Below are 21,924 nucleotides of genomic sequence, written 5' to 3' on the forward strand. Positions count from 1 at the left end.
GGTCACGCTCCAACGCACACCAGTCATGTTTAGTTCCAAGGATTTCCTTGAGGACGTGACTGTCACTGTTGCATCGTCCTGGACCTAACAGTGCCAACATAGGATTAAAGACAGGCTGCAGTTGAATCAATCATATGGCAAAGATTGAAAGTATGTTTTGTGGCAAACTGTATTTGGTTTTAAATGATTGCATAAATAGGACCATTTTAGACTCAAACTAATCTAGGTTTTGGTAGCAGATTTATCCTAAGAAGAGCCAACATGGGGAAGCCACTCAACATCTCTAGAAAATACACAGTGTGAGTACTTTTAGAAATAAAGATAAAAGACGGTTGTCATGTATAATTACATTTGACTAGAACCTTATACATGAGAACCATCAAGACACTGAACAAAATGTGATGCGTCTTCATGACCAAAAGAGAAATCATCTTTTTTAATCAACATTTTTAAAGAGTGAGGTGCAACCAAGTGGGGTTGTTGTTTTGAAGTAGTAGACCTGGATGACAGAAGATTTGGGCTTTTTTTGAGCTGTGCTTCAGGACTGCAGAATGCTAATTCACTCAGCGAACATTTGTGTATATACTCTGAGCCAGACCCTCGCTACTCGCCAGGACCAGAACAGGGACACAATATGGTTTTCCCTCAGGATGCTTACACTCTAGCAACGTGGAAAAGCCAAGTGCCACGAGGCGTCTGATGAGGAGGAGAGTACAGAAGGCTCTCTCAGGACATATCCCTTGGCTGGCAAGCATGAGGTGTCCTTTATGGCTTAAAGACTGGTTTGTAGATGGTTCCCAAGACAAGTTGCATATGGCGGCCTCTTTGGGTTGTCACAGAGCAACACGCATCCTCCTGTGTGTTCTTGATCTGGAGTATGTGCCCAGCGCCCTCAACCTCCACATAATGTCTTGTCTGTAGCAGAGACACGATGTCGAAAGAATAACTTTGAGAAACCTTAAAACTGGTTGTTTCTCAAATGTGTACTTCATGCATCAGAACTTGGCCATCAGGAAACTTTTTAAAAATAAAGATTGGAGACCTTGAGCAATGCGATGTTATTTCCTGAGGGTAGTAATGCCGTCTCGTCGTCTACGGCAGCCTGAGAGGAGCCGGTGGTCATGGGTGGACGGGCTAGAGCGGGACTGGACACACTGCTTTCCCACGGCCTGGTGAGTGGCTCAGGCTGCTGCCTATTGGCTTTTGCAAGACAGGTGTACCGTTAAAATGTCTTCCATTTGCCCACAGCAGTTGTTACAAAAGGTCCCACTCAAGGAAGCAACCCGCCCCAGTGGGCTCCCTCCATGGATCTGGTCCCCCTGCCGTGGAGGCCGTCACTACTGCAGTGTGGAGGTGATGGGCGGTAGCTCCCTGATGGGCTTACATACCCAGTGAAGGCTGTCACGAAGCATGAAACCTCTGAACATCAACTTTCAACTCCAAGAAATGAACAGCTGTCACACGTGTCCACATGGCCCTTTTGTGTTTACAATCTTTGACTGCTGTGCTTGGCTCTCTGATGCTGACTTGGCCTCAGAAGTTGGAGCGTCCTGTGGGGTCCAGGCCAAAGGAAAGGCGAAAATATTCCCCACCTCCCTTGGCGCTGATTCCTGAGGATCTCTGTCCTGCACTGGACTTGACCTCTCTCCATTGGAGCTTCTCCTCCTTCTCTTACACTCTGGTCAACAGCTCCAGCACACTCACCCTACACTGATTTATTTATTTATTTATTTATTTATTTATTTATTTATTTATTTAGAGAGTGCTCACGAGCAATGGAGGGGCAGAACGAGAGGGAGAGAATCCCAAGCAGGCTCCAAGCCCAGCCCAGAGTCCGATGCAGGCCTTGATCCCATGAACCATGAGAGATCGTGACATGAGCAGAAATCAAGAGTCAGATACGTAACTGAAAGAGCCACCCAGGGGCCTTGACCTTATCCATTTTAGATGCCCAACAGCAATCTCCCTCTCTATTCCACAAGTTGCTTACTGGGCACGATCAATAAATACCATGGCTGTGGAGTGTGGCTATCACCAGAGCCAAGAGGCTACGGTGCTTCTGCAATACCGTCCCTTTCTCCCCCGGCCCATCTGCCTCTCCCGTTGCAGTTGAGTGAGTCTGAGCCTGTACCCTCCCGGGACCAGGAGTGTTTCTCTAATCATGTCTATCTTATTGGTACAGATGCCCCAATCGCTAATGTCCCACTCAATGTCCTTCTTTGGCTTTCATTCTATAAAAACCTACAGAAGACGTGCAAATGTGTCTCCAACATTTGACTCTTAATGAGCTCTCTTCCATCCTTGGCGTACTTACTTGTTACACTCAGTTTGAGTACCAGGGGCAAAGTAAAACTCCCTGTGGTTGGATGGAGGTTCTCCATCAACTGAATTTCCCCTCAAGAGCCTGTAGGAAGTGAGGTCCGCACATAATCACCAGCTGGCTGCTCCCCCAGGGCCTGCCTGTGCTGCAGACAGCAGGTCTGGCCGGAGCCGTGTGGCCCCAAGCCACTGCAGCCAGTGCCCGAGAGGCGGGGGTTAGAGGGCATCAGGCTGCTGGGTGCTCTGATAGGCACGGCTGCCTGATCTCCTGCCCGGCTGGCTAAAGTTTGTGGGGCTGACACCACCTTGGAGCCTCCCCCTGCTCAATCCCGCCTCCTCCCACCTCCCTTAGTGGGTGTTGATCCCTGATAAACATCTTGTACCCCAAACTCCAGCTCGGTGCTTGCTTCTAGAGAAGTCAGCCCACAACAATCTTCCACTGAGGGCTATAATTCCGAGAGCCCTGATGGTGTCCAAGAGCCACGTGGTGTGGTGAGCACCCGTCACGGGACACATCTCAGAAGGCTGGGAGCACAGGCTGCGTCTGATGCTAATTCAGTCGTCAGAGATCTTGGGCACCAACGGCAGGTCAGGGTCTCAGTGTGCGGGACTGACGCGGTCTCCCCTCAGCCCAGGACCTTTCAGCCACTGTCCCCTGCTTGTGCTCTCTGTGCCCGGTAGGTACTGTGATTAACCTCATTTTACAGACGGAGGGGCTGAGCCTCTGATGTGTTTAGTAACTCGCCCAAAGTCACGCAGTTCTCAGACAGGGTGTGCCAGGCTCGCAAGCCTTGGCTTCTGCCCAGGATGCCATCCTGCCTCGCCTGCTGTGGTCAGACAAACCAGCCATTGTTTTGGAGTGTGGATCAACACTTGGCCAAATACCAGGCCTAGTATCAGGGGGTGCAAGGACAGACGGACAGATGCCACCGCACGTAAGCTCTAATGGATGCCATGTGACCGCTGAGGCCTGCTGATACCTCCTTCCAACATGCATTGGGGGGGGGATGTACCAGCAAGGAACGATGTCATCAGCCTCACAGAATCGAGACGGTTCCCACCTGATCCCTTGCCTCAGGCTCCTCCCCAAACACATACAGCTGTGGACTCTCAAACTCTGCCGTGTGTGTGTGTGTGTGTGTGTGTGTGTGTGTGTGTGTGTCTGTGTGTCTGTGTGTGTGTGAGTGAGTGCATGCAGGTCCCAGAGCACTGCACCCAACCCTGAGCAGACTCCTGGACCACAGGGCACTTGGTGGTGACTTCTCCTCCCTCCCCTGGCCCCAACTTTCCTGACTACTTCCTCCCAAATAGACCTCCCCATCCACCCCCTGAGTACCACTGAGTGGCCTCCATCAAGACCACACAGAACAGAAGAATCACCCAGCAGAGCCCTGCTCACACTCCTGGACACATGAAATCCTGAGATGTAATAAAATTATCATTTTCTTAAGCCATTGAGGTTTGGGGTAATTGATTTTGTAATATTTAATAAAATTTTTAAGTTTATTTAGTTATTTTGAGAGAGACAGAGACAGCATGAGTGGGGGAGGGGGAGGGGGAGGGGGAGAGAGAAGGAGAGAGAGAATCCCAAGCAGAGCCCAACTCGGGACTTGAACTCACACACTGTGAGATCATGACCTGAGCCGCCACCAAGAGTTGGACACTTAACTGACTGAACCACCCAGGAATCCCATGATTTCCTAATATTATTTTTGGCATAAAATTCTTTTTGGCTCAGTCACAATTCCATGACACGAAGTGATTTTACAAACTTGCTTGGGCTCCACTCAGCTGTGCTCTTGTTACAGCTGCTGCAGACTTAGTGAGCTCAAGCAGTAACCACTTTATCACGCTCACCATTTTGTGGGTCACCAATTTGGAAACGTCCGGGCATCTGTGGCCTGGGGTCTGTCATGTGGTTGCAGTCAGACATTGGTTGAGGTTGTGGTCGCCTGAAAGCTTGGCCAGGAAGGAGCTTTCTACATTTCTATCCATGTGGGGGCTGCCAATAGGGTGCCCACACATGGCCTCTTCAGTGTGGAGGTCATGGCACTTGGTTTCATGGCCCTTGGTTTCCCGTGGGCAAGGGTCCGAGAGAACCAGGGGGAAGTCGCAGGTCTGTTTCTGACATGATTCTGGAAGTCACAAAGCATCCTTCTGGCTGTCCCCCGCTGGTGAGAACGGAGTCGGGCTGGCCCAGTTCTTGGGGAGCACTGCAGGCCTCACTTCTTATGGGAAGAGTGCCATATAACTTTGGGGTCATGTGTTAAAACCACCACAAACTACTCTGTAAGTTAAGTTGTCTTTCAATGACCCCTGTCACTCAACCCCCCAACTGCCTAGCTGACCAGTTCCCAGAGAGGAAAGGTCCTGAGAGAGGAAGAGCTGTATGTAGACAACTTTCTTAATGCTAACTGCTATCACATTTTTGAGTGATTCTTATGGGAATCACTGTGCAAGGACCTTTTTTTTTTTTTTTTTGCAAGTGATCTCTACACCCATTGTGGGGCTCGAACCCACAGCTCCAAGATCAAGAGGCCCATGCTCCACCGACTGAACCAGCCAGGTGCCCCAGCAAGGCCCTTTTCTCATCTTATGTGATCTCCACCGCAGCCTTCTGAAGTAGCTACTGTTATGTCTCCCATTCAACAGGTGGAGAAACTGAGGCACAGAGTGTTCACTCCACAGAGTGACTCAGTCACTTGCCTCAAGCCAGCTAGTAGGTAGAGGCACCAGGAATCCAGTCATGGTTTTCTGATACTCGAATCTGACCTCTGAGATGCTCTGTTACACTTCCTCCCCGGTTGGAGGTCAAGCACATTTAGTTCCGGTGGCCCCTTCACACCATGGAATCCAGGCGCGGCTCTGCTCCCGCACAGGCCCTGAGTCAGGAGGGTGGGCTGGTCCTCAGGCAGGGGAAGGGGAATCCTGCCCAGGCTTTGGCTTCCTCCCAGGCCCTCCCTTCCTGGCTTCACACTTACAGTTGAGTAGGTGACCCTTTGGGTGAATGTGGAGAGATGTTAACTTTGTTATGATTTGAGCTCAAGGGACCTGGGCATTTGGTTGTTTATTGGGAAATTGAGTATAGTCATGAGCTGATGTGAATTTGCTCTTTTTAGAAATTAGTTTTCAGGGGCGCCTGGGTGCCCAGTCAGTTAAGTGTCCGACTCTCGATTTTGGCTCAGGTCATGATCTTGGGTTCGTGAGTTCGAGCTCTGTGTGGACAGTGTGGATGGAGCCTGGTTGGGATTCCCTCTCTCTTCTCTCTGCCCCTCCCCTGCTCTTCTTTCTCTCTCAAAATAGATAAACTTAAAAAATTAAAAATGAGAAATTGGTTTAAAAAATTTTAAAGTTATACTGGCGTGTCATGAAAATAATTCTGTGGAATAGAGAAGGGTATAATGAGAAAAGCAAACCCGTGGCTCTGCTGGCAACACCCCCCTTTCCCATTTCTAAGGGCACCTGCTGTGGAGGGTCTAGCGCCCTCATCCAGAAGCATGCCTGGTGGGCTTCTGCGCTGCGGCTGTGGCTCCTTCCGGCCGCCTACTCTGACGCCATGGTCCTTGCTTTGCGGTCACAGACGGCGAGCCCTTGGAGGGTCTCGTGTGCGCCATCGTGTACCTGGACGGCCTTGTGGGGAGGAGACAGCAAACGTTTACCCAAAGGAGGAAAGACTGGAGGGAGCCACCTGGTAGTGCTCCTGTCCTGGGTGGTCTCTCTTCTGACACCTCATATCTGGGCTGACCTTGACACTTGCTCTGGGCCAACAGAATACGGTTGAAGTGATGTTGTGCCAAGTTCTGAGAGGGCACATGAGGCTCTGTGCTGGCCTTCGTTGTTCTGGAAACCCGCCCAGCGCTCCGCTGAACAAGTCTGGCCATGCTGGGGGGGATGGGAGACCCTGAGGAGCAGGGCTGTCCCCTGGCCAAGGCCATCGCAAGGAGGCCGGCCCCCCCTCTGACCAACCGACCACAGGCGTGGGGGTGAGCCCAGCCACGACCAGCGGGCAGCCAGCCAGCCGGCAGACAGGAAGGAGCTCAGGTGACGCACGGCCGGCTGGGGCGGACGCCTGGGGACCAGCGTGCGTCAGCTCACGAGAACGCCCACGTCCGCCTGCGGGTCTGGGGGGCTAAATAGGTGCTTAGGGTTTAAGCCGCTGGTTTTGAGGTTGCTTGTTTCGCAGTATTATTGTGACTGTAAATAACCGAGATAGCCCTTTGTGCAGAGGATGATACAGGGTCTGAAGGTCAAGGGCTGCCATTGCAAATCGTGGTTCATGAAACAGGTTTTTTGTTGTTGTTTTTAAATCACTGGATGATCTACATTCCGGCAAAATAAAAATGGTTTAGAGAAAACCACTCCCATGGCCAACGCAGCCCAGTGCAGCCAGAGAAACAAGCCCGTAAGTGGTTCAGACCGAACAGCTCCCCTGGGTCTTGGGCCGATGTCTGGCAAGAGTCTGTTAGATTAATTGTATTTGCTGACACTGTTGTTAATAAACCCGTGGAGCAGTGAGCTGATCTGTCTCTTCTTTTTCATAAAGACCTGGCAGAAGCCAAAGTTCCTTAACCTTCTTTCTGTTTTTTTTTTTTTTTTTGCCTGCCATTCTCCTATGGCAATCCTACAAAGCCTACCGCCCTCTGCTTGGAGTGTTTTTTAAATTTTTTTTTAATGTTTTATTTATTTTTGAGAGAGAGAGAGACAGCATGAGCAGGAGAGGGTCAGTGAGAGAGGGAGACACAGAATCTGAAGCAGGCTCCAGGCCCTGAGCTGTCAGCACAGAGCCAGACTAGGGGCTCGAACCCACGAACTGTGAGATCATGACCTGAGCCGAAGCCAGATGCTCAACCGACTGAGCCACCCAGGCGCCCCTAGAATGTTTTAAAAATGAATAAAATAAAATATATAAGGTTCCAAAGAAAACCTTGGTTGAAATACAATCTTCTAAAAATTAGAACAAATTTATGAACTAGTAACATCTGTGTCTTTTTTTTTATTGTTATTAATGCATTAAGTAGAATCAACCAGACGGCCTAATGACAACCTTCGTTTCGGAGCGGAGATGGTGCGTTGAGGGTCTGTAAATATGAAAATACCTGTCATTTCCCTGGCGACGAGGTCACAGCGCTTGCTGACACACACTCGTGTGACACGTTGTTTAGCTTCATCGTGGAGGGAAGATCTAACTTTTAGTTCGGAGTCAGGGGAAAGAGGCCGTTTCCTCCGTGTCCAGGTTCCCGGACCTTCTGAATTCCGAGTATGGCCCGGTGAGGAGCCCATGTCCGATCCGCCTCCCCCATCCCACATCCATCAGCGCCAAACTCCTGCTTCTTCCTGGAGCTCTGAGATTTTGGAAATGAAAGGAGCCACTTTGGACTTGGGGCAGGGGATGCTGCCATTTCCTCCGATGAGAAAGGTGACTCCTGCTAACCCAGTCCAGCCCAGTGCTCCCCGAGCCTCCTCTTTCCTCACCACCTCTCTGCCCCCCTACCCTTTGTCCTCCGTCTCCCCTCCCCTCCCCCCGTCCTTCCTCCTGGGAAGAAGTCAGTGCCTGCTCCCGCTGACCCGGCCCACGGGTGTCCAGGCCTCCAGGGAAGATTCCTTCTCTCCTTGAGGCTCAGTCCGAGGTTTCCTCGGTGGCCAAAAGCTAGGGAGGCCCTCCTGACCTGAAAGTGCCTTCTCTTGGATGCTTCTAGGGAGCCACGGGCCCGCAGCCCCGCCTGGTCTGGAATGGAGGCCTTCCTCACGGCAAGGACGCTCACATGCGCCAGGGCTGCGGATGCCTGGCTTTGTTCTTTCTTTCTGTTGTTGGCGGTTAGCGAAGAAGACAATTCATTCCAGGCTTCAGATGGGCTGCCCCATCGGGGCAACCGCAGTCCATGCGTGCCCGAGGGTGTGAGGAAACCACACCAGGCCGGGTCCTCCCACAGAGCACAGGGGGGAGGGGGGGGACGGGGGCACAGATGTCAGAGCCCAGAGGCTGGCGATCACACTTGTGCTCGGGTTCACCCCCCTCCAGAAACCACCGTGTGGGGAACACATAAAGCTGACCTTCCTTTCAACCCGAACCCGCTTTAGATGGCTTTCATAATCACTGTGCTCTCTGCCTGGTTTCTGACGGCTTCGGCCTCAACTGCTCTTTCTCAAAAAAAAAAAAAAAAGTCCATTTTCTCACCTTGGGTGACAGGTTTCACCACTCTGTGTGGGTGGCAAGCTCTTCTCGCCAGATTTTTCCCACGCATCTTCAAACTGAAAGGGCTGACCTGCCGTGAGTTTCCTTTTGAGTCCCCCGGGGAACCCGTACATCCTCCAGCCCCGCCGGGCACCGCGGCCAGAAGAGACGCGGCACTTCCGAGTGTCCTGGAGCCCGCGGGCCCTGAGCCAGGCCGGGATCCCTGGGATTGAATGTCGGCCTTGGAGAGTCTGGAGCAGACTCCGGTCATCTTGGGCTGCTCTGTGGTTTTGGCGCAATGGGGACTTTGACATGGAGGCCCCTGGACCCCAGCCTCGGGGGCCACACACCTCGTGTGTCTCAGCTGGTGCTCCTTCCAGCCCCCCTGGGCCCATGTGGTCACCAAGCCTCCGGAGGGACGGTTACCAAAGAACTCCCGCTGCCTTGTCGCAGGACAGTAAAGAGGCTTGACTTGAGGGCATCATTAACACAAGCAGGGGTGTGGGGGCAGGATCCAGAGACCAGCCCACCTCCATTCTCCCCACACCCCCTCCTGGAGGCTTGCCCTTGCCCCTCTGTGCCATGGGGGTGACAGGGGCTCCTGTCCCTGGCCAAGTTGGCCAATGGGATTGCTGATGGCCTTAGAGCTGAACAAGCATGGGGACCGACCGGAGTCCTCCCTGACTCTGTAACCACTGAGTGCTTCTGTGTCTGGCATGGTGCTCCATGCCGTGGGGCTCGGGGAAAGGAAGGAGATGAAGGAAACATGGCCCCTGCCCTTGAGGGAGAACATGGTTGTGGTCACAGAAGGTAGAACTTATTCCTGCGTAGCTGATCAGCAGGAGGCCACACGAGAATCTGGGGGCAGGGGGAGGGTTGGAGGAGGAGGGAAGGGGGGCAGGGGGTGTTCTGGGATTCTCAGGTGCGGGGTGCGGGTGCAGTGCTCCATCTCACCGGTCCAGGAGGGTCGGGGTCCCGCCCCTTCCGGCTCTGTGGCAGGTCCCTGCTGATTCAGCAGGGGTGGGCGCTGTCAGGCTGAACGGGACTCCTTCCTCCACCAGCTGGCTTGGTCTTACCCAGCTTTGTTCAAGGTCGACTGGGCGTGGTTTTAGGGCATCCGTGACTTTGCCCCTCCCCCCCACCATGCCTGTGCTCTGTGCTCTCTGCTCTTCTGGAGAGCAGTGGGGCCGGTTACCTCGGCTCCAGCAGGTCTGACACCCACCTCATGGTAGACGGGGTGGGAGCACCCAGATGCCAGGCTGCACGGCCACCCTCTCGGAACATCTGGTGGCTCGAGCCCATCTGAAAAGCCAGGGGTGCCAGCGGAAGCTCTATCTCCCTGCAGGGCGACTCCACCCCCAGTCCGGTCCGGGTGACTTCATCACTCGCCTCAGGTCCCAAGTGGAAGGGAAGACAACGTGACTCCCCGTGTCATAGCGTTCGCTTTATTTAAATCCTGAGGTTAAAAATAAAACCATTCCAAATGGTGCCGCAGATGTTCATATAAAGGTACATGTTGTGGGATGCAAAAGTTTCTCACCACCCCCCACGGTGCAGGTGGGGCGTTGGCGATTTGATGTGCTTCTGGGGAGTTCTTTGGCAGTAAGGATGCAATGGGTTCCCAGACCCACTGTCCCCTAAGGCCTCGAGAATGGAGGATTAGTCAGTTAAAGTGCAGTTTGGATGTGGAAGCCGCCGGCGGGGCCCTGGCTTCGCTCTGCAGCCCCAGAGGCAGGGGTGTCTCTGGGTAACACTCATCCTAAGGTTCTAAGGAAGCCTGTGTGTCAGCGAGGTCTCCCGAAATTTAAAGAGACTTTACTATTTTTTTCAAAAGCCATTACAAGGGAAGAGGTAGGATTAACACCCCCTTTCCCATTTCCTTGGAAGAATCATAATGCAACGAAAAAAAAAAACCTTACCCAAGGCTCCACTAAAAAGTGCCTTTCGGGGTAAGTGGTTTGTCAACGGGGCTGGCGGGCTCATTTCCACAGGGCGACTCCTGGTTGTCAGAATCAGGGGTGGCTTCTCCCTGCCTCAGTTCTCAACACCTCTGAGCCAAGGGTGGGATTCTCACAGGGGTTTACCAAGGTGGACCTTAAAAATGAAACTCCTAAAAAAAAACCTTAAAACTCAGTGGATGTCTATCTAACCAGTATTGTGTAAAACCCAGAACTCTGAGATCTCACTTCCAAATGGGGATTTCCTCTCCTTTGAACTAGAATGGGCCTCACCACCTTAGGTGAGGGGATAACTGGAGAAATGCAGAAAAACTATTCCCTTTCTTCTCCGGGGATGCTGTGGGCCTTTTCCTTTCCACTTTTCAAACGTGGTGGGGTGTTTCTGTTCCCGGGCCCTGCTGGGGCTTTTCTCTGTCTGCTCGGGGTCCAGGTGACCTGGAGCCCAGCGGGCTCCAGCCAAGAGGGCTCTGCAGAGGCCACGCTTTATCCGGACTCTCCCTTGCTTGCGGCGGGGGGGGGGGGGGGGGGGGGGGGGGGGGGGGGGGGGGGGGGGGCGCCCGAGAGGCTGTGTCCTTGGGGAAGGTCGGTGGGGAAGTGGCTTCCGAGGCAGAGGTGAATAAGGCGGGCGGCCTGAGTACTACAGGGCTAGTGACTGTGATTCAGAGAGCCAGCCAGCCGGGGGCTGCTGGGTTCTTGTTTTGTTTTGCATAGTGACCCACGGAGGCCTCCTCCCGATGATGTCTAGTGTGACTCGGTCTATGGCTGGGGCTAGCACCTGCAATGCTTGTCCTTCATGGTCACCTGCATTTTTGAAAAGCACTCCAACCCCCAACCTCAGGACAAGCCGGGAACCTGTTTAAAATGAAAATAAGCTATTCATACCGGCCACACCGAAACGTTTCTAGTTGCGTAACGCATGGCACACTGGAGCTCACACGGCAAAGCAGCGAAGAAAATGTCCATCCAGCACAAACAATAAATAGGCCCCGGAGCCAGGACGTGACCGTGGGGGGGTCGGCGGTCCTCTGAACAGCTGCGGTCAGGGTCAGCGTTTCGGGGGGTGGGGTGGGGGACCCTGCACTCCTGGAGGAGTGGATCTGAGTGGGATAAACAAGAGCCAAGCACGGTTTTCAGCTGTTGTTGGTCCCCTGCAGGGCTGGCTGACAGAGGTTCACAAGGGGGCTTGGATGGAATGTTCCAGGCCTTTCTCAGGAAACACGGGAGCCACAAGCTGCACAGGATGGTGGGGACACCATCAGCTGGCTAGTCTGCATGGCATTCTGGGAAAGCACTCGGAACAAGGCTCCAGACCGCGCTGGGTTCTCCATTGTTAGTTTCGGTCTTGTGGGAAACGGGGGGAGAGGGTGGGCTCCAGAGGGGTGGTTTGCTCTGGAATAGTCCTCAGGCTGTGTGGCACGCTGGGGAGGGCAGGTGTGAGGCTCGGGAGAGTCTCTGGGGGCCTGGCTGCTTCTTGCCTTGGCGCTGAGCTCAGTCAAGGCCTTGGCCCCTGGGAGCTGCTCGAGCCCCTGGGAGCTTTCTGCCGCAGGTGGCCGCTCCAAGGAAAGAGCATGAGAGGTTTGGCTTTTCTCTGGGTTAATCTTTCCAGAAAGTTCTGTTCACCACCGTCCTTGCCCTGCCTAACCTGACTGCAAGCGGCCACGTGCCCTGTTTAAGTGCCAGCTCTGAGTCTATGGCAGAGGTCACTTCCCCCTACCCTTGCCCCACAAGTCCTCTCTGCTGGCTGGGGGCTGTGGGGTCGGTGCTGGGCCCGGCGGGGGCCCCTGGCCTGTGCTCCAGCTCTCAGCAGCCCAACCGGGCGTGCAGGGGCAGGCTGAAGCTTCTGCCTGGAGAGACTTGACCGGCGGCCGCTGGGGGGTGGGCGGGCCCAGCGCTCCCCCTCAGATCCCAGGCCAAAGCGGGGCCCCTCATCAGATGTCCTGCTCACCCGTGGAAGCATCTGAGGCCTGACCTGAGCTCTGGCCTCTGTCAACCAGGCACAAAGAGGCCATCACAGGTGAGCTCTGTATGGTGGGGGAAGAAAAGGGCCACAGACAGCAGGAAGGTTATCTCCTTCTAGGAAGAGGACACAGGATTCATCGGCCCCAAGGGGAGATGGCTCCTGGGTGTCACGTGTAGGCTGAGCCACAGGAAGTGGGCAAACGGGGTGCTGGGAGCAGGTGGGTGGGAAGTGGGGGCCAAGGAGTGAAGTCAAAGCACATTCATGAATGATGCCGTTACGCCCGGGCTACCAAAGACTGTGGTAAAGGAGGCCCTGATGTTTGAAAGCGGTTCTTCCCCTGATTATGATCGTTAGTAAACAGGCCTGAAGGTGGGGCGGAAGCTCGTTTGTGCAAAGGCAGCCTGACGGCTGAGCGGTGGGTCCTGAGGGCCACGGCGCGAGGCGTCCTGTTGTCAGGCTGTGGTGTCAGCCGGCTTTCGGGCTCCAGCTGCCGGTGCAGGGACAGCACCACAGGATGTGTCCTCAGGGGTGGCTTCGGATTTTTAGGGCGATGTTTGGAACTACTGAGGGGCCTGCCTGAGTGAAGGGCTTTGCGTGAGGACAGAACTTTGCAGACAGAAGGGCCGGGAAGAAAGTGCAGCTCAAGGTCCCTCCAAAACTGTTGAGTTTGGAGCAGCCCCAAATTTACTGGGGCGGGAAGGGACAGAGGCATGATGGGAAGAGGCAGGAGGGGGTTTCAGGAGGGCTCCCCGAGTGCCCTGACTCTCAGCATGGCCCCGTGGCTTTCTTTTCCTGGGAGGACTGAGGGCCTCATGGCCCAAGGACTCACAGGGTCTGGCCAGGACATCTTGACCCGTGGTCGTCCAGGACGCCAGGCCCCCCACTGGGCAGAGTGGGGGAGGGGGCACCTTTCTCTCCATGGGCACAAGTTGGCATCATGGACTCTGGCCTGTGCAACTGTCCACGGGAGTCCTGGAGCCAGCTGTGGCTCTGGGAGAGGCTGATGGTCTCCTGAGGGTGTCAACCTTTGGCAGAGTGTCCCTTTGGGTGTGAGGACAGTTGGGTCCCTAATCACTGGAAGCACTGCTTGAGCCCTTCAGAGCCACGGAGGCTGGGCGTGACGGTGCGTAGTGCTGAGAACACAGTGCTCCGGGCACAGCGGCGCTGAGGGGCGGCCGGGGGCCCGTCTCCCAGAGCTGCGGTTGCTCAGCTTTGGAGCCACTGCCTTTTTTTTTTTTTCTTTTCTTTTTTTTAGTGCTTTCCATGACAGGTGAGGGCGAGTAGTGTTTCCTGTGGATAAAGTGGAACTGCGAGAACCCAGGTGCCTGAGGCTACGGGAAGTCACTCCCGTCGTAGATCACAGGCCTGCCAACCGTCAAGTGATAAAACACTTTCTTGGAGACAAACCTGAGGAAACGGAAGTGGAAAAGGAGTGTGTTAGTGGGAGTGACGCCGATGCCCGAGGGCAGCGGCTGCCGCTGTGGTGACCCGGCTGGGTGCACGTGCTGGCCAGGGAGGGGGGCCCTGCGCCCCTCACCCCGTTTCCAGTCTGTCCAGCAAAGTTCTCCTGGGGGCCTGGGACGTCAGCACCGACTAGCCCGGGGCCTGGGGGCAGATGAGCCCTGGGTTTGCTGCTCTGAAGCTGCTGGTGGGGGTGGGGAGGGTGATGCAGGGGGCGCGTGGGGGGAGCAGACACTGAGAAGAGGTCTCTGGGGGAGGTGAGAATGGGTTTCCACCCCACCGGGGACCTGAGTGTGTGCTGCCATCCCCGGCCCAGAGAGGGAAGAGCAGGCCTGCGCCCCGCTGACCCGCACCCACTCTCCTAGCTGCCACCCTGTCCCGCTGCCCCGGCAAGGAGGGGGCCTGGGGCCCACAGCCACTCGGAGCCCCAAAGGCACAGGCCCAACCAACGTGCTCTTCTCCACTTCCTTCCTCAGCCGCCCTCCCCCGCCCCGGCCCGTGTCCCCACCTCCCAGCTCCCTGCCCTCAGCCCTCCACTCCTGACCCGTGTCTGGGGCTCTGACGCAGTGCTTCCCGGAGACAGCACGCGCTGCGCCCGCTGCCACAACGGGAAGGCCCGGGGGCTCCTCCTCAGAGCTCTAGCCTTCATTTCCCTCTCGCCTGTCTGTCCTTCCTTCCTTTTTTTCTTCTTTCCTTCCACTGTTTCCACTGAGCTCCTTCTCTGGGCTGGGCAGCACGAGCCGGGACACCCTCGGGAGGCAGTAGGGTGCATAGCTGAGTCCAGAGCCTGGAGGCAGGCCCTCTGGACTCCCGCCCGGCTCCACCACCACCAGCAGTGTGACCTGGGAGTGTCACTCTGTTACCTGTCTGGTCCTCGGTCCCTTAGCAGCACCGTGAGGAAAACGGTGGTCGTTTCGACACGGGGCTGGGGGGGTGGCCGGGCCTAAGTGAGTCCGTAGGAGTGGAGGGGGGTGGAGAGCTGCCTCACGTGTGCTAAGACCCTACAAGTACTAGCCTGTGTTTTGTAAACTCTGTACCAGACCCTAGCCCACCATCGTATAGGGGTCTAAGGTACAAGAGAAAAACCCTATTAATAATAAATTATACTAAATTACTGATAATTAGTCTCTTTTAAGTGTCCACCTCTGTTCTTGGGGCCAGGTGGCAGGGGGTCCTTCTGGATGCTAATGAGCGAGCGAGCATCCCTACCTGGAAAAGGTGTTGTCAAAGATGAGCATGTAGATGCCCGGCGTGCGGACCTTGAGCTGGCCTTGGATGTTCTCCTTATGGGAGCTGCATCGGGTCGTGGGGATGAGGACCTGGGAGGGAAAGCAGATCAGAAAAAGTGTCAGGAAGCCGAGAGGGCCTAAGGGTCCTCTGGGCAGACCCTGTATTTTGGGGGAGGGAACTAGGCCCAGGGAGGCTAGCTGCCCCATCTGAGGGTGCAGCGGAGCAAGGCTGGGGCTGGGGTCAGTCCCAGGAGTGGGGAGGTGACTCCACATGCCCTGCATTTGTTGATGACCTGTGTCAGCAAAGAGGCTGTGAGCATGAGTTTCACTCAGAATCGTGAACTAGTCAGCGCTCCAAAGGAGTGGCCCCAGGCTCCTCTGACCATGGCCAGTTCCAGAACGTTCCACATGTGGAGGTCCACTCCTTCTCTGGATTCAGGAAGCTGGGACTTATTGGAGGCGAAGTCCACATGGCCTGGCTGACTCCTACTGGACCGAGTGCTGCCCTGGGGTCAGGTGAGCCCCACGATTGCCCCAGGTCTCCACTTGGAGAGGAGAAGGGAGCAACAACCAGATGGGAAGAATGGAAAACAAAGAGTAAGATGACAGATTCACACCTGTAATGGGCTGGTCAATAAACCCATTAAATATAAACAGCCTAAACATCCCAATTAAAAGGCAAAGATTATCAGGTTGACCCAACCCCATCATGGCTATAAGAAAAAAAAAATTTTAATGTAAAGATACAGATAGATTGAAATAAAAGGATGTGAAAAAATATATTGTGGTAGCACGAATCAACAGAAGGCTGAATTGACTGCCTTACTATCAGGTGAAACAGATTTTATATCAAGGGAGGTGGTCAGGGATCGTTTCCTAATGATAAAGATGTTAGTGCAGCAAGGGGGATGGACTGAATCCTTAACATTTATGCCCCTAATGATGGAGCTTCAAAACACCTGAAGCAAGAAGTGGTAGAATTGCAAGGAGAAATAGGTGAATTCACAATTACGGTTGTATATTTCAGTGCCCCTCAATAATTGATGGAATAAAAGACAGGACCTCAGTAAGGAGATCGAAGTCTCAAAGAACAGCATCAACTAAGTCAATCCAACCAACACTTAGGGAGCACTCCACCTGACCACGGCAGAGCGCACCTTCTTTCCCGAGTGCACTGGGAATACACAGTAAGCCACGTTCTAGGCCATTAAGAAAAAAAAAAACACCTCATATTTAAAAAAATTCAAGTTATACAAAGTTGGTCTTCTGCCTGCAGTGGACTTAAATTAGAAGTGAGTAGATCTCTCTGGGTCGCCTGGGTGGCTCATTGGTTAAGCGTCCGACTTCAGCTCAGGTCATAATCTCACCGTTCATGGGTTTGAGCCCCGTGTCTGGCTTTGTGCTGACAGCTCAGAGCCTGGAGCCTGCTTGAGATTCTGTGTCTCCCTCTCTCTCTGCCCCTCCCCTGCCCATGCTTTATCCCTTAAAAATAAATAAATGTTAAAATAAAAGTGAATAGATCTCTAGAAAATGCCAAAATATTTATAAATTATCACACTTTTTAAACAATGCGTGGGTCAAAAAGAAATAAAAAATCAAACAGGAGAGCCCAAAGGTGTGGGAGAGCTCGTGCACGGCGGGTTCCGGACACCACAGTACATTTGCTCTGGCTGGGAGCTGCTGGCGGTAAGGGAGGAGGAAGAGCCCAGCACAAGCCTAGACCGGACAAAGATGCATGAGGACCTACTGTGTGTAGGCTCTGGGGCAGCTACTTCCTCGCCTGGTCTCATCGAGTTCCATTCATGGTCTCTCGTATTCTAATTCCACCGAGCACCGAGAATTCTGGGAGGTGGAGAGGTTGGGTCTGCTTCTGTGACCCGTAACCTAACCATTCTGAGCCCGGACATTCCAGCAAGCACAGACAGGCAGGGGCCATGGGACAGGAAGGCTTGCTGTTTATACAGGGGCGACTGGGCGCCCCACACCTCAACCTCAGCATTTACTACCTTGGCTGCAAAGCAACAACCGAGAGCTCCTTAGGCCCTAAAGGTTCCTATTCTGTCGACTTTTGACGCATCTCGATTGCTGTTTTCCCACCGTGGTGAAAATCTATGAGATTTTTTTCTGGTGCCACGGCTCATGCAGCTGCAGTGACAGGAAGATGACGGGGAGGAGGGGTATCTCTGGAATAAACCCGACGCAGCTCTCCACGGTGTGAGCTCTGGGGGCGCCTCCCACCAGCTGCCAGTGTCTGGGTGGCCGTGCCCCGATTGACACCACATGTCTGCCAGACAGCCCAAGTTGGCTGCATTTATATTTGGATGTGGCCTGGGGCTCCCGTGCAAAGCAAGGGTTCTATGCTAAATGGAAGAAGTGAGTCACAAAAGGCCACACTGGTGGTTGCTGGGGGGTGGAGGTTCGGGAGTGACTGGCTGTGAGTGGTTTCTTTTGGGGGTGATTAGAGTGGCAACAGTTACATAAGCTGTAATACACTGTATATTTTAATGGGCCGATTATTTGGTATATGAATCATGTCTCAATAAAGCTGTCTAAAAAGTACAGTGTCAAGCGTCCTTGTCCCCAGTGCTGGTGCCTCCTCCGACTCTCTGTGGCCCCAGATATTCTATTGAGCTTCTCTGGCCAAACATGGATCCCCCATCCAGAGAGAGGGCAGGGCCTGGGTCCTGTGTCCTGCTCTGTCCCCAGGCTTCAAGACAGCAGTCAGCACACAGGCAGCCTCAAGTTCTTGATTTACGGCTTCTCTGGTCAAGCGTCTTCCCAACTTCATAGCCTCTAATCTCAGTGCTGAGGCATGATCTTGACCATGACCATGGAGGCACTCTGGAGAGGAGGGGACCCAGGGGTGGGGCAATGTCTGCTGCAGGCTGCCAGAGATGGCGCTGGCCTTGGGCTGTGTGGCCCCCGGTACCAGGGCGCCTTTCCTGGTGTGGCCCAAGGCTGCCTCACCTGATTGCTGCCCCCCAGGTGCCCACCCTACCCACACTCCCCACCTGGAATCAGGTCATCTGTTCACTAGGGTCTCTCTCCTGAAGGGCAGACCTCATGTTGTGCCTTGTCTGTCTCTAGCTCTGAGAGGAGTGTGGGGCTCAGCAGGAGCTCGGGAGGTGGCTGTGAGCAAGCCCCGAGGCCCTCATGTCTACACCTCCATAGTCACACCTCTGGGTGCTCCCGTTTCTCTGGACCCGGGTTTCCTGTAAGGCCCAGGCTGGTCAGGGAAGTCGGGGGACCCCAGGGGGAGTCCCCCACCCCCAGACAGCCGCTGAGGATGCAAACCTGGACACAGGTTCCCAGGCTGATGTCTGTTCAGGGGGCCTGGGGCAGAAATGACAGCAGCCCCACAGCAGGCTCCTGGAGGCAGGCAGCTGGGGAAAGCCCTTCTCGCTCACCCAGTGCATGGGCTCCTTCCGCCCCCTGGCGTCCACTCGGGGAAATGCACAGGTAGTTCTGACCCCCAGAGGTCACCTGGCAGCGGGAGATGGGGAAGCTTCCTCCAGGCCCCCAAGGCCTGATTCCTCCCAGAGCAGTGAGGGTCTGGCGGCTGAGCGACTGAGCAAGGGGAGTGGCCCACGACTCGGCCACATGGGGACAGGCGGAATGGCAAAGGCCTGGACACTGGATTTGGTCTCTTCCCCCGTCCCTGCCACAAACACCCAGGGGTGCCTGACGCGGGAGAACACGGTGCTGGTGTCTGGCAGGGCTCGGGGCTGAGGACGAGCAGCCGGGCTGCCGAGCCCCTGGTGAGCGCAGGCTGGCTACGCTGCGGCCTAATGCACCGGCCTCAGTGACCTCATCTGCCACCGAGGCCTGAAGCCTGAGGTCTGCGGGGCGGGATCTGCATCTGCTCAAGGACCGCCAGCCCCAGCACCGCCTGGTGCAGGCTCAGAACCCCCCCGGAGGGAGGGCTCCAAGCTTGGAACACGGCCATGAGCCCCCCGCAAGGAAAGGGGGGCAGGGTGTTCCTAGAGGAGAATGAACATGAGATTCCACAGAGCACAGGCAACGCAAGGAGGCTGGAATGGAGTGGCAGGAGTGAACTTGAGGATGGCAGGATCCACAAAGCCGTCTCTACGATGAGCAGGGACCAACAGGGCGGGGAAGGGACAGCAGGACGACAGACGCACGTTTCTGCATGTGGCTGTGCACTGGGAGAGCCTGCCCTCCTCCAGCTTGGGACCCCGCACCCCGCTCCTTGCTGGGACCCCCCCAGCCAGTGCCCCACGTGCAGGGGGGACACGTGGATTTTCTCACACAGACGTCACCCCTGCCCTTCTCGCCATTGCTGGCGCGTGGAAGTTTCTGCACGAAGAGCCGCTGAGCTCCAGGCCAGCCTGACCTTCCCCACCAGTCCATCTACCCACAGCGAGTCAAACGGGACAGAAGTTTCCACCCAAACCAGCCCTTCCCCCCCATACCGAGTCAGCCCCCAACAGAGTCCTGTTAAACCTTCGGTCCAGGCTCTGGATCCGGCCCATCCTTTCTAATTCTGGTTCCCAACCCCTTGAAGTAGGCTCAATGGACGCACCTGCAGGTGCCCGTGTCTGACACCCCAATGCCCCCGGTGGCTTCTGACTGAGTGGCATGGCTGTGGCTTCAGGGGCGGGTGTTTCCAATGGGCAGACCAGACCGAGAGCCGGGGGCCAGGCCATCACCAGCGTGCCACACTTAGGATGTCTCAGGAGGTTAGGAGCTGGGATCCGCCACCGAGATTTCAAGCCCCACCCACCACCCAAGGCACACAATGGCTAGGTGTCTCTGGCGAGGTCTCTGAGGTAGAGGCCCAACGCCCCAAGCCCATGTCCGCCTCCACGGTGCCCTCCTCTGGCTCTGCACAGCTCTGTTCAACAACGATCCTTAAACTGGCTCACACGTCTGCATGCCTCCAAATTCCAGCCACTGCCCTGTCCCAAGGTCAGACGGAAGAGGCCAGACGTCTGAATGCCGGGCTCTAGAGCCTCCAAGGTCTTCCCCTCCCAAGCCTGCCAAGACCGGGTGCTCGGCCTGCGCCGTGTGACGCGGCCCGGAGGGCTCCCCACCTCTCTCTCCCTGTCCCTCTCGCTCTAAGCGAGGCCTGCCCATCAGAAGGCGGGACGGCCACGGCCCCGTGCCAGGGAAGGTCTGCCCAAGTCCCCCGCTGCGTGAACAGGGGGCCCGTGGCGGAGAGCCGGCCTCACCTTGCACTGATCGAGCGGTGTGTCCTCGGCCTCCTGGAAGACGACGCTGAAGGAGATGCTCTTGGGGTCGGAGGAGAAGACCCAGCTGATGGTGAGGCCCGCCTCGGCCACGGTGATGGGGATGACGCTGTAGGTACTGGACCTCACGAACAGCTCCCTGTGGCTCTCCCCGAAGCTGGCGATCTCCTCCACCGTCAGGGGCAATTTTATCCTATAAAATCCAAAGGCGGAGAGGGGCCTGATACAAAGTGCAAAGGGCCCGAGTCCACTGGCCAGCTCTTGGGAGGAGGCCTGGGTACGCTTGACCAGCACACCTAAATACGGGAGAAACCTGGATGTGCAGCATGGTTCTGGGCTCCGGAGACACATGTGAAGCAGGCAGTGACAATCCCGGCTGTGTGGGGCACGTACCTGCAAGCCTGCGGGACAGGAGGACGGCCTGAGGCAATCCGCGGGCCCGAGGATGGGAAGCAGGTGCAGAGGTCTGGGCTTTCTGGAGCTTTCCCAGAGCTGCCCTGCTGCCCAGCCATGCCTGTCCCCCCAGCCCCTGGCCGCCCGTCTCGTCATCAGCACCCGCAGGACACACACCCACTGTTAGAAACTTCCCGCCCTCCGGAAATCTGGGGAGTGCCACAAGACTGCAAGGGGGCTCCCTGACTTTTATTTCTTTAAAAAATTTTTTTTTAATGTTTTATTTAATTTTGATACAGAGAGAGAAAGAACATGAGAGGGGAAGGGGCAGAGAGGAGGGGAGACACAGAATCGGAAGCAGACTCCAGGCTCTGAGCTAGCTGTCAGCACACAGCCGGACGCGGGGCTTGAACCCACGAACGTGAGATCATGACCTGAGCTGAAGTCGGAGGCTTAACTTACTGAGCCACCCAGGTGCCCCAACCCTGACTTTTCTTAAACGCAGCTGTCCCAGGTTCTTTACCCCGCAGGGGCAGCGGGGCAGGGTGATGGCCTCGGGGCCGTGGTGGAAACTAAAGCTCAGAGAGGTTAGGTAACTCGCCCCAGACTGCACAGCAACTAAGCCTCGGGGGCGGAGAGTTCTGTCTGCCTTCAGAGCCGGGGAGACGGGGATGGAAATATTTCAGCAAACTAATGCTAAAGAGACGAGCAATCAAGGATCAAGAAACCCAAAATGTGGGGTGTCGGGATGGCTCGGTCAGTTAGGCGGCCGACTCTTGGTTTCGGCTCAGGTCATGATCTTGTGGTTTTGTGAGTTCGAGCCCCGTGTCAGGCACTGTGTTGGCCGCGTGGAGCCTGCTTGGGATTCTCTGTTTCCTTTTCTCTCTCTGCCCCTCCCCATCTTGTGCTGTCTCTCGCAAAGATAAATAAATAAACAAAAACAAAACCCAAAATGCTCCACAGAACGGCTGACAAACGTCGTTCCCCTTCTGTGAAGATTTAAATGCATGTAACGTTTTCCATGTGTTAATTTAAGCTTCGCTTCTAACTATGGTACCAAAAGGCTTCTCCGGCATTGACAGGTTTTAGGACTTGGCGAGCAGGTGGAGGGCTCCATTTTGGAAAAGAGGCCTTTCTAGTAAGAGGGAAACCTCACCGCCCGGTGGCGGGTGCAGCCTCCCTGACAACGCCCCACCGCGGCTGGCCCACCTGATACTTCTCC

General features: G+C 55.2%; 1 protein-coding gene and 1 long non-coding RNA gene across 3 annotated transcripts in view; both read right to left on the reverse strand.

Moving 5' to 3' along the window:
- Nucleotides 1-7,305: 7,305 nt before the first annotated feature.
- LOC115272987 lies at nucleotides 7,306-10,968 on the reverse strand. The gene is made up of 3 exons (XR_003900588.1): nucleotides 9,446-10,968; nucleotides 8,495-8,714; nucleotides 7,306-7,661 (listed from the first exon to the last, which is right to left on the reverse strand). It is a non-coding gene; the product is annotated as an uncharacterized LOC115272987 (long non-coding RNA).
- Nucleotides 10,969-11,574: 606 nt separating this feature from the next.
- FYCO1 (FYVE and coiled-coil domain containing 1) overlaps nucleotides 11,575-21,924 on the reverse strand; it is a 68,381-nt gene continuing 58,031 nt past the window's right edge. For both annotated transcript variants that reach the window (XM_029915853.1, XM_029915852.1), the window contains exons 16-18: nucleotides 20,292-20,502; nucleotides 15,080-15,189; nucleotides 11,575-13,816 (exon numbers count right to left, since the gene is read on the reverse strand). In XM_029915853.1, coding sequence (XP_029771713.1) covers nucleotides 13,741-13,816; nucleotides 15,080-15,189; nucleotides 20,292-20,502 — 397 coding nt within the window. In that variant the 3' untranslated portion in view covers nucleotides 11,575-13,740. The remainder of the gene's footprint in view (nucleotides 13,817-15,079; nucleotides 15,190-20,291; nucleotides 20,503-21,924) is intronic.

Source organism: Suricata suricatta, chromosome 12, assembly GCF_006229205.1.
Source record: "Suricata suricatta isolate VVHF042 chromosome 12, meerkat_22Aug2017_6uvM2_HiC, whole genome shotgun sequence".
NCBI classification, from domain to species: Eukaryota; Metazoa; Chordata; class Mammalia; order Carnivora; family Herpestidae; genus Suricata; species Suricata suricatta.